Source organism: Myxocyprinus asiaticus, chromosome 19, assembly GCF_019703515.2.
Source record: "Myxocyprinus asiaticus isolate MX2 ecotype Aquarium Trade chromosome 19, UBuf_Myxa_2, whole genome shotgun sequence".
Classification (NCBI taxonomy): domain Eukaryota; kingdom Metazoa; phylum Chordata; class Actinopteri; order Cypriniformes; family Catostomidae; genus Myxocyprinus; species Myxocyprinus asiaticus.
In genome coordinates, this window is record NC_059362.1 from 24,107,821 (window position 1) to 24,120,593 (window position 12,773).

A 12,773-nucleotide genomic window follows, 5' to 3' on the forward strand; every position below is an offset into this window, starting at 1 on the left:
CCGAGAAGGAATGTGATCAAAAACACATACAGGACCTAGATCACAAGATGAACTGGCACTGGACAGCACACATGAGGAGGCTAAAATAGGGAGAGAAATCAATAGGTTAACAAGACAGGGCAGGTGTGACTAATAAACTAATAATGGGTAAACAAGGAGGCGGGGTATGACAAAAGACAGAGAGACAAGAGGCGATACAGAAACAAAACAAAGCCACGTGCTCTCAAAAGACAACAAAACACCCGAATGTCATGAGTGCACATCGGCAAGACAATGAGGCAATATACGCCCATGCCAACCAACAAACAAGAAGAGAGAATGCATAGCAACGGCAAACAAAGCGATGCCACGCATTCTCATACTAAACGAAACCTGAGCACACATCACGAGGTAAATGCCACGTGATGCACGCAACAGGCGACAAAAACAAGACAGGAAACCTTTGCGAGAGGTCGGCTACACACCCGACACCTTAGACCAAAGTAACTGAACCTCAGCACAACATGAAGACAGCTCGTGACCCAGGCTAGTGTTTGCAAGAGACAGACAAACTATTGACGCAAGTGTCAATAACAGACAGACATGGAGCACGAGTGTCCAGATCCCGACACAGACCGAAACCGAACCAGACAGGAAGTCAGGATCCAGACACCGTGCTCCCGACATGAAACAAGATGGACCGAAGAGCGCACGGCAGGGAATACAACCCAAACCGCCCGCTCACACAAAGACAGACAACGAAACACAAGACAGATATGGGACGATAATGCCACGTTCCTGACAGACAAAAACCCAGACTGACAGAGTGACAGGACCGTGACAGTACCCCCCCAAAGGTCAGTACCCCAAACACCTCCTGGCATCCCAAAACGGGAACATCAAACAATACACAAGACAGACAAAATGAGCACTAACATTAAACAGAAAACACAACAGGAAGGGAGGGAAACCAGGGAGGAAACTTAAGGAAAGGGCCGTGGTCCAGTGGCCTGGGGGGAGGCCTCAGGGCGGAGGTGGGGTCTGGCAGCCTACGAGGAGGCCTCAGGGCAGAGGCAGGGTCTGGCGGCCTGCAAGGAGGCCTTAGAGCAGAGGTGCGGTCTAGCGGCCTGTGAGGAGGCCTCAGGGCAGAGGCGGGGTCTGGCGGCCAGGGAGGAGGCCTCAGGGTAGAGGCGGGGTCTGGCGGCCTGGTAGAAGGCCTCATGGCAAAGGCAGGGTCTGCGGTCTGGGAGGCGGCCTCAGGGCAGAGGGGACAGAGTACTGGGTGGCGGCCCCTGGACAGGGGTCAGAGGACTGGGCGGCAGCCGCTGGACAGAGTTCAGGAGGGAACAGCTCAGGGGGCGGAGCTATGGAAGGCTCGGGCACTGGCCGCAGCTGGGGAATGGTCTCTGTGGCCGGGAGAGCTGGCAGCAGCTGGGGAATGGCCTCCGTGGCCAGGAGCACCAGCAGTGGCTGGGGAACAGCCTCAGTGGCTGTGGGCACGGTCAACGACTGAGGAGTGGGCGCCCTCCTCCTCCTCCTCTTCCAGGAGGGAAGTACTGCTGCTGTAGCAGCCTCTGCCTCCTGGCGGTCAGCAGCAGTGGGCTCGGCCAAAGTGTCAACATCCGTGTGGGGGTGCCCTTGTCCTCGTGTTGGGATGAGGATTGGAAGTCCCCCAAGGCACAGTCTGTGATATTCTCCTCCCATTTAAGGGCAAGCCTGACTGCTTTGGGAAACTTTGCATCCTCACCCCATTCTGGGACAATGTATCTAATGGGCTCGTTCATAAGAGATCAGTTAGGCAGGTCTGATCGTATCCCAGACCTGAGGACAATGATAACAATTCAAGGGCATACCCCCACACAGACGTATCATCCTGCCGTAGCCCGTAAAGCTGCTTAACCAGCATTGTGAGCTGGTGGCCAGTTGAAAAAAAAAATCTCTGCTGGGTTCATCTTGACCAGTTCATACAGTCTGGAATGCAGAGGCTCAGGACCCAAATGCAGAGTTAAAATAAATGAATTTATTAACAAACAAAAAGGGCAAAAATCAAACCAAAACTCCCACAAGGGGGAAAAGCAAACAAAAACAACCCCATAGGGGAAAAATAACAAAGGAAGTAATCCGGGCTGGGGAAGAAGGTAAACAGAGCACAGGACTGACCGGACGGAACAAGAACAAGGTAGGAGAACAGGACAGAGAAGGAATATGATCAAAAACACATACAGGACCAACTAGATCACAAGACGAACTGGCACTGGACAGCACACATGAGGAGGCTAAAATAGGGAGAGAAATCAACAGGTTAACAAGACAGGGCAGGTGTGATTAATAAACTTATATTGGGCAAACAAGGAGGCAGAGTATGACGTAAGACAGAGAGACATGTGGCGATACAGAAACAAAACAAAGCCACGTGCTCTCACAAGACAACAAAACACCCGAATGGCATGAGCTCACATCGCCAAGACATTGAGGCAATATACGCCCATGCCAACCGACAAACAACACAAGAGAATGCGTAGCAACGCCAAACAAAACGATGCCAGGCATTCTCACACTAAATGGAAACTGAGCGTACATCACGAGGCAAATGCCACGTGATGCACTCAACAGACGACAAAAACAAGACAGGACACCTGTGCGAGAGTTCGGTCGCACACACACCCGACAGCTTAGACTAAAGTGACTGAACCTCAGCACAACATGAAGACAGCTCGCGACCCGGCATGCAACGCGAGGTGCACCCGTGTTCGTGAGAGACAGACAAACTACTGACACGAGTGCATGCTGCCAAGATGACATAAGCACGATGCACCCATGTCAATAACGGACAGACATGGAGCACGAGTGTCCGGATCCCGACACAGACTGAAACCAAACCAGACAGGAAGTCAGGATCCAGACACTGTGCTCCTGACATGAAACAAGACAGACTGAAGAGCGCACGGCAAGGAATGCAACTGAAACAGCGCGCTCACACTAAGACAGACAACGAAACAAGACAGACATGGGACGATGATGCCACCTGTCAGACAAAAACCCAGACTGACAGAGTGACAGGACCATGAAACTACTAGCATTCTCTGGATCTAACACATGCAATTCACAGCACCCAATATAAGCATTTGTTGTTATATTTGTTATAAAAATTTGTAATGAGGGCAATTTTGCTCATGAAATCTACTATGTCAAAGCTCAAAGAGCGGCCATTAGATATCTATCAAAAGAAATCAAAATCAATCTTGTGAAAAAAAAAATGTGAATTGATTTGAGCCATTTAATTCACAATAATTACTCTTTTTTTATTTATTAGTATAACTTTTGATGGTGGTGGTTATCAGTGAATATGTTTCATGTTTGTTTGTATCCTCTACTTTAAAGGTGCATGCAGTCATTTTTTTGGTATGTTGAAGTATGGCTTACACTGACACCTAGTGGCCTGGATGCTGCATCACTCAAACACAGTAATTTTCAGTTACCGATGCCATTATAGAAATTCACTATGCACAGTAAACCAGGATTAATTTAATCCATGAATGAAATTGTCCAATAACAGGTCAGTTACTGAGATTAAGCGAGTAGTATTCAGCTGGTCATGTGATGCTAACGTGGCTGCCCCCATGAGGTGCCCCTGCTCAATGTAGAATAAAACAGCTTTTATAAGGTTACTGATATGACTGAACTATTCATCTCTCACAAGTGGTCATGATTTTATACATACGTTTCGAAAATTACTATTAATTTCTTTAGATGCAAAACCTTTTTAAAGAGGAAAAAAATTCTGAGTGCACCTTCAAAGTATGCTTTCAAATATTTGTAGCAGATGTTCAAACCCTAAAATGGAATAAAGTGCTTTTGTATTCACTGTGATTATTATTATCAGAATTTTGATCATCCTTCTTCATTATTTAAAGGGATAGTTCACAAAAAACATTCTGTCAGTTAATTACTCTCATATTGTTCCAAACCCATATGACTTTTTTCTTCCATGGAACACAAAAGGAGATTTTAGGCAGAATGACAACCTCATTCACCATTCACTTTCATTGTATAAAAAAAAAAAAAAAAGATTGAAAATGAATGGTGACTAATATACTGCTTTACATCTAATTTAATGTCATACGGAAGTCATGTGGATTTAGAACAACATAAGGGCGAGAAAATGACGGAATTGACAGAATTTTCACTTTTGGGAGAACTATGCCTAATTTTAAAATTGTATTTAATTTTCTTAGTATAATCTGTAAAACTACCATATTTTTTGTCATAAACAATGTGACAAAATGCTTTTCACAAGGATGTGCTTTTCTGCCATCTAGTGGTGAACGACACATGAGAGTGTAACTTCTAACACCGTATCCTTCTATATTGAACAGTTTTTTGCGTTTGTATCATGTGATCGAAGTATTTTGTTGTCTAAATTACATTTAAACAAATTTCTTTTGGTGGCAGCATCACATATTTATCTATAAATTGATTTCAGCAAATTGGCTGACCCTGGCCTCATTACCATGTACACCAATACAAGCTAAGTTTATACTCTAAATTTAATATTTTAAATCTTATAATTGAACTACAGTTTTAATGTACTGTCTGCCAAATGGTGTCATCATTATGGAGAATCAAGCAACCATGCAACAACGTTCATGATATGTTTCTTTATTTCATAAACAGAAATGGTGTCTAGACAAAATTTGTCATTTATATAACACTAGCAATTGAAATGCATGAAAACGAGTCCTGCACAATACCGTATGTACAATGGTTTTGAAGTCATTAAATTCATTAGGGTCATGAAGCATTTTATATAAAAAAAAATAAAAAAAATAAAAATAAAAATAAAAAAAAGGAAAAACTCTTAGTACAGAATAAGCAAAGAAACAGCTACCTCAAATCGACAATATTAACACAAAACAGTCTCCTAGGGAAAAAAATAAAAAAATAAAATAAAATAAAAAATACCAAGATAAAGAGTCAGAAAGAGAGATAAAGAGAAAAACAATGTTTGTGACTACAAGCCAAAGAGCTAATCCATTAAAAATGATGCACCAAAATCTACCAATACAATAATCCATATAATCTGTGTAAAAAGCATGTAGAAAAACACCTGATGCAGTTTGCTGATACAGTCATTGACCAGTTATGAGAGGTATGAAGGATTTCACAGGTAGATAAGTGTGAGAGAGAGTCCGCTCTGCTAGCCGAAATATGGGGGCTCATTGCCCCTGCATACACACTTCACTTGAATGTGAACTATGGCCTCTGTCAGTTCTAAGGCAAAGTTGGAGGTGCACTTTGTATTCAGGAGCATCCCCGTCGGGTGAAAAGACAACTTGAGGAAAAGGAGCATAGTTATCAAACGGCCATTTCTCTTGATATTTTAAAAACATACAAAAACAAAAAGACAGAATACTAAACCTACCCATTCAAATTAGCCGTGCAATTTCTATGTACATGGCAAAATTCTCATAAAAATGTGACACCTTTTTTTTTTTTGTAAACATTTTGCCTTTTTGTTATGCTGTTTTGATGAGCTCATGTGTTCAGTCGGAATACCAAATGTTTTAGTTAAGCAAATTGTGAAAAAATGCAAGTTTTATCCTTGTCAAAAGAGCAACCTTTGGAACACCAGTGTTAATATTTCAGAGAAGCAGCACAATTTAAACAAACCAACCACATTAAACAATAATTTGAACTCAAAACAGGAGCTTACGAAGAAAAGGGTGTTTTCTTTTACAGTATTGGTACTCAATACTAAGTAACATTTACTGCAGCTTAAAATATACTTCGAATAGGCATTTGCTTTTAGCTGATTGCAAACTGCAGATTGAAAGCTTAGCTTAGAAACAGAATAGCTCTAGCAGCCAAATTTAAAACCAAAAACTAATGACTGGATTTTATTTTGAGATACCCCATAGCCCTTGTTGGGTTTCATCCAAAATAATTGTGCAAATCAATTTTTTTTCTATCTATGCATTAATTAACCCTAGCTTAGAAACTTTTAAAAATCATGCTTATCACCCATTAGCTTTATAAGAATCAAAAGACACACACATAAAAGCAAAACACAAAAAAACAAAAAACAAAAAAACAAAAAAACAATTATGCAGAGAAAGCAAGCTGAGCTCATCAGCTACCATCCGAAATGCTTAAGTAGATCCTAAAACCAAATAAAAAAACCTGTTGGCACGGACCCTGAGACAAGATACAAGAGCAACCACGAGACTGATAAGAAAATAAAACCTCTGTAAAACAACAAAAACTAGCAGAAGTGTTGTTGAGAGGAGAGCTAATAAGCTTATTTAAACCTGTGAGGCTTTCTGTAACTGGGCGACCAGGTTGAACCCTTGAAGTCACCATAGAGGCAAACATGATGCAGTGTTTAGTAACAGAGGCTAACAGAGGTCAGAATTCCACCACCATGTGATCAAATTCCTAGTCTAACCATCTCTTCTATCCATCTACATCTGCATCGAAATGTCAGCCCGAACCAAAAGATCCCCAGGTTCTTAAGGCCAAGTGTGCAAGTGTGATGAGTCAGCCATACCACGTACAGCCCACAAATACATGACAAATACATTGCTATCTGAGGAACACAAACAGCTATGGTCATAAAAAGTGGATTTGGGAGAATCTCTGGAAGATTTTTGAATGCCTGTTGTTGTAGCTTTGATGCAAGTGGGACCTTTTTCCCCCACTAGAAATGTCAAAACTGTTTATTCATCTCAAAGGTGGACGTAGATTCTCAAGTGTACGACAGTGTGCTTGTCAAATGGAAGTTCATGCTTTCCACGTTTCATTATTCATTATTTATACAAAATCAGCAAAACAAGTATCATTATAGGGATGATTTGCATATGTGTGCACAAATGTCCACTTGGACCCATAAATCTTTAAATCTAGTCTTGTACCTGATTACAATTTAGAAATGTCAAATATTGTTTAAATGTCCTTAGAAAAAGAGATGGAGAGAAAGAACAGATCCACAAGAAAAACAACAGCACAACTAACCATCACAACACCTCTAGATTCTATATCCCTAGGAGAGAACACTCCATCAAGTATGAGTGTGTGGTTGTGTGTGTACATATGTGCATGTGTGTACATGTGCCTTGCATACGAGAGGGAGAAAGAAAGGTATGTATGTCTGAGAACTTGAAATGCGTCTGAATATCAAACAATATCAAACAATCAGACTCACAAATACACAAGCATGCACACATACACTGTATTTCTAGGGGACCAATGGCATTCCCAACTGTGTTGCATTACTCATTGGGAGATCACACACACACACACACACACACACACACACACACACACTGCTGGGGCTTTCTCCGACAGACAAATCTTTATAATAGGGATGCACTGATATGAACATTTTTAGCCGATACTGATTTTAACAAAAAACTATTGGTCGATACTGATGACGATACCGATATTTTGCCACTTACATTATTTTGTCATCAGATCACAGTTTGGGAGATACAAAAGCTTTTTTTCTTACAATAAATAATTTCCATTGAACATGGATTGGATCTGTTGAACACATGACAGGCCAAAAATGAGAGCCACAATAAAAGATAAATAACAGATGAAAAAAATTATTGAAAAATAACTAAATATCATAGCATGATGATTGATGTGAACAAAAGATTATTTTGTACTTATAAAACATTTTTGCAGTTCTGATTTTGCAGTTCAAAACAACATAACAGAACATTTTACATGTTTGTAATGTATAAAATAGAACATCACAAATTCATAATATGCATATGGTAGGCAATTACACGGAAATGTCAACCACATCATGGAAAAATAAAAAGTTACCAAAGGAACAAAACGTCCTTCTAAGTTCTATCATGGTGTAATGGATACTGGAAAATGCCATCCAAACCGCTAGAGGGTGCCGCTTGCTTACACAATGCTGAATTGCTGATTGCAGTCTATTTTTATATGTAGGCTCTCAAGCTTTTGCAATCGTGCAAGACCATAATGCGATTTCAATCTTAACTCAATCAATCGTGAAGCCTTAATGGATACCATATCAATGTCTCAGAAGTCAAAGTTTGCTGGTTTCAAAGCATTTTGGATGGTTTTACCTCATCATGTGTACTGTAGGTAAGTGCCACTTTCACAACTATCACGTCTGTAACAACGTTTTTTCCTCATTAATGTAAGAACGAGAAAGAATAAAAATTAAATATGACATGTTCTTAGGAGTGCTAACCATTCTACATTCTGTGGCTATCATTATATCTGGATTGTGCATTTGAATTCAAAGAGTTTCTACAAAGTGTGATGATAATTAATTATAAATGAACCATCAGTTTTTCATATCTGCGTTTTCATGCTTAATACCAATTTGCCGATGGTTTTAATTTGGTCAAACACTGGCTGATAAATATCAGCGACCAATACATTGGTGCATCCCTACAACCATTTATAACATATTTTTAACCAGTTATTCAAGTCATTTTTGCTCATTGAAACCAGAGTGAACTCGTCAGGATTAAAACCATTTTTCCAAAGACTACATCTTGAGGTAAAGAAAGTCTAAACAAACTATATAAAATATACAGGCAGCATGCAATCCCATTAGTATGGATATACTCGTCTAACAAATGTACAATTAAGGGAAATACATAGGACAACTTAAAAGAATGGGTTTATTCCATCCAATTCAGCTTTTTTCAGCTTTTTTAGTGTCTTCCATAAATATTTGATGTGAACACTCCCTCGTATTGTGATATTGAACTTTCAATATTTTTTTTAATGATGCAAATGAATCAAAGTCCTGAAAATGTTCTTTATGTCATTAATATAACTTAAACTTATCAGATAATCTGCCTGTTGAGACGCTTTTAAGCGTCTGTGTTAAGTGCTTCAATTTCAGACTTTTCAGGGTCCTGATAATGAAATCTACCCTTTCAGAAGTGCTAAACGGTCAAAGAGTGCTGATAGAGGAAAGAGAGAAAGTGCCGGTGGTGAGGGCAGGGTCCTTTCACTGAGCTCTGTCGGCCCGAGACTGAAAGGGTGTCGGTTTATGGAGACCTTTTCTAACATAACACTGAAATTGTTTCAGAAGGTGACTGTGAGAACACCAGCCCATGCGCAGCATCTGTAAATACTGATAACAAACAAGGTTTTCTCAGAAAAGCACATCAAGCTGGGACTCTTTTCACATTTAAAGAAGAACAGCTCACTGAGGGCGGTGAGGTCACTACGCACATGACATCATCCACACCATTAACATCCAAATTACATGCAAGGGGCTCTTTGCACTGCACTGGGGGTCTGTGTTCCTTTTGTATACGAGCATGTGTGTGGGTGTCTGTGCATGCGTGTGGATGCTTGAGCGTAAGAATGCTAGTTTCCTGAGTTTAAGCGCGGCCATTGTCGTGGGGAATTCATTTGAGACAGGAAACAGCAACGATTTTCCCTTCGTGACAAAAGGTGCTTGATCAAACCCCAGAGAGAGAAAAAAATGAACAAACCATCTAAGTTTCTACCTGTACAATATTACTCAGACTGTCTCCATGCTCCATAGTATTTACAATACACTTTCTGCCAAGCAAAGCACTTAGTACATTATCCTCAATAACATCCAAATTGTACAATATTGCTGATGCAAAAGGTGGCTGAAACAATTATTTGAATCATTCTTTACTCGTCTGTCTTTCCATCGTACTTTCGTATTAGTGCTGTGGAAGGCAAAGAAGGAATGTTTTTAGATACCACCATCTGTACAAATTAAGTGTTGCGGTACACAGACACTACAAACATATGATGCAGAAGACATTTTTGCATATGGACATTTACAGTCTAGCTGCTGTAGAAAAAAAAGAATCTTTTGTGTATACAGAATCTGTATACTTACTTTTTTTTCATGAATTATACTGAACATTCAGAATATTTCCTGAGTTTGAATTTACTGTGACAAGGGCCACAAAGAGAGAGAGAAAGAGAGATAGAGATTTGGAGGTAGAGGGAAAGAACAGTGAATAGATGTCAGAGGGGGGAAGAGAGAGAGAAAGAGATAGCAAAAACTGCTGCTAGGTCCGTAGAGGTCTGAATTTGAGATGTGGTCAGTGCCCATCCCATTTGAATGGACTGTAATAGGAAACAGACAGTGTGGCCACAGAAGAGGTCACTGTCATGGAAAGGTGTAGCACCACCGTGAAGTTCTGTGAGAAGGTCTCAGCCACTCTGCCATGGCTGAATGAGCAAGAACCTGGAGAACAGTATTGCTGCTGTTAAGACAACTGTAGTGTCAACCTTTGTTAAAAAAAGACATAAATATATATATAAAAAAAAAAAAAAACACTGGCAGAGGCTGGCCATCTCAACAGCCCTCGAGTTTTGAGGGTTTGTCAGAAGACATAACTAAATTAAATAATAAAAAAAATACACAAACAAATAAACACAGAGAAACCACCATCATTAGGTACAGTCCTTTCTGGGCTGTTCGTCGGTTGTACATTTATCTGTCATCTCTTGACAGAAGTCTACTGTCACTGTCTGATTGGACTGTTCCAAGGAAAGCCCTGCCTCAAGGTAGACAGAGCCAGCTTCTTGCTCCTCCCTGTCATTGCCTGCGTTTTCTGACCCGTTTCCGGTCTTCCATTGTGTTGATCCTGGTCGCTTTTTCTTGTCTGTTGTGGTGGCCGATTTGAGAAAGCTCTGCTCGGGGGTGGGGCAATTAGTGAGGTCAATGCTGCCGGTGGGCAGAGCCTGGTTGCCTGGGGTGATGGAGGTGGCATTGCCGGGATGCAGTACGGGGCAGTAGTGATGGACCTGTTCTGGGCTCAGCTGCACGTCTCGACACACCTCTTCAGATAGACAGGAGAAGTTCTCCCACAACTCTCCCATACACGCCTTCAACTGGTTACGCTCCGTCAACAGCTTTTCCTTCTCACAAACCTGGGCACACATAAAAACACACACCCACTCATAGATTTTAGACCTGCATGTATGAAAATGCCAACCTAGTCTCATAGAAACATGTTACTTTACCTACACTGTTGCCAAATGAGTTTTACGTGGCCCGTTGTACATATTGCAGAAGTTTCATGGTGAAACGAACACTAGAGGTGCTACAACAACATTGACTTTTACCAAAGACTATTTAGCAGAGACAGGCTACTTCTATTAAAATAAGTGGGAGAAACTGGAACGCCCAATTGTCAACAGATGTAGAAAGGAAGTCCCATCTTACAGGTAAAAGAGCCAATCCCCTTTTGATACAGACATCGCCTGTCAATCAACTTGAGAATGTGCATGTGGGAAAATGTTTTGTGTTATCTGAGGTAAAGAAGCACAATTTATGATTCCATTGTTGTCAGATTTATTCTTTGATCGTAATCTTAACAAACCGTTTTTTTTTTTTGTTTTTTTTTATCCTCTTTTCTCCCCAATTTGGAATGCCCAATTCCCACTACTTAGTAGGTCCTCATGGTGGTGCTGTTTTTTTGGGGGGGTTTTTTTGACAAAAGGGCATGCCATTTAATGGTATTACATTTATTTTCTAAATCCTACTGTACAGTTATAACCTTTTGATATTAACAATTTTTATTGATTCTATTCAACAAATTAAATAAACATCACAGAAAATGCGGAATCAAATTATGTACAATTAAACCCTTCCCCACGAACACCCCCAGCCGACACAAACACTCACCCCAGTGGTCATAAATATAAAAAAAAAAAACAAACAAACAAACAAAAAAAAACACAAAACACACACACACACACACACACACACATACACACACACACACACACACACACACAATAAATAAATAAATAATTAAAAAGCATATTTTCAAAAAACAATCAAATTGCACACACATATTTAAAAATAGAGATCCCTCTCTACTGCCCCTCCCCGAAAGCCTTCCAAAAAGGCCAAATATCTGCCCCATTTCCTATCAAATAACCCCAGATTTCCCAGCCTTCTATACATCCCTTCCTCAAAGGCCCAAATACTTAATTCCCCTTTTGGGCCACTGGAAGGCACCCGGCTGGAAGGCCGTTACTGGACAGTACGCTGTCAAAGCCAAAGCTTCGGATTTAGACCAATTGACTTTGTATCCTGAAAACTTGGAAAAGGAGTTAATAATTCTGTGGAGGCAAGGCATAGATCTAGTTGGGCGGTAACTTTTACACTTGTTTGGATATTTGTCCTTTTTAAGAATCAGATTGATCCGGGCTTGTGTCATGGTTGGCGGAAGCTTTCCATTCTTTAATAATTCCGTATAAACTTCTAACAAAAGTGGAGCCAGTTCTGTAGCATAAGATTTGAAAAGCCGTCAGGCCCCGGAGCCTTGCCTGTAGGCAAGGCCTTAATTACCTCATCAAGCTCCTCCAAGGTTATCTCCGAATCAAGATAATTTTTTTGCTCAGTCATCAGTTTAGGAAGATCTAATGGTTCCACAAAGTTCCTAATATCTTCATCAGTAGATGAAGACATGGAACTACAAAGTAGAATTCTCATTTCTCAACAGCATTATTAATATCAATGGCCGAGTAAATATTTCACCACCTGCAGATTTCACAGAGGGAATGGTAGAAAAAGACTCTCTCTGCTTTATATATCTAGCCAAATGTTTTCCTGCTTTGTCCCCCGACTCAAAGTATGACTGTCTTGCCCTGAATAACCAAAACTCCACTTTCCGTGACAAAATAGTATTATATCTAAATTTAAATTGGGACAATTCTCTGAAGCCATCAGATGACATACGGCACTTCAGCTCTGCCTCGACACTTTTAATATTTCCTTCCAACTCCACAAG

At 40.6% G+C, this 12,773-nt stretch overlaps 1 protein-coding gene across 2 annotated transcripts in view; it reads right to left on the reverse strand.

Annotated features, from left to right (window-relative positions):
* Positions 1-4,628: 4,628 nt before the first annotated feature.
* LOC127456698 (transcription regulator protein BACH2-like) overlaps positions 4,629-12,773 on the reverse strand; it is a 170,555-nt gene continuing 162,410 nt past the window's right edge. For both annotated transcript variants that reach the window (XM_051725190.1, XM_051725189.1), the window contains one exon: positions 4,629-10,902. In XM_051725190.1, the coding sequence (XP_051581150.1) occupies positions 10,423-10,902 (480 nt within the window). In that variant the 3' untranslated portion in view covers positions 4,629-10,422. The remainder of the gene's footprint in view (positions 10,903-12,773) is intronic.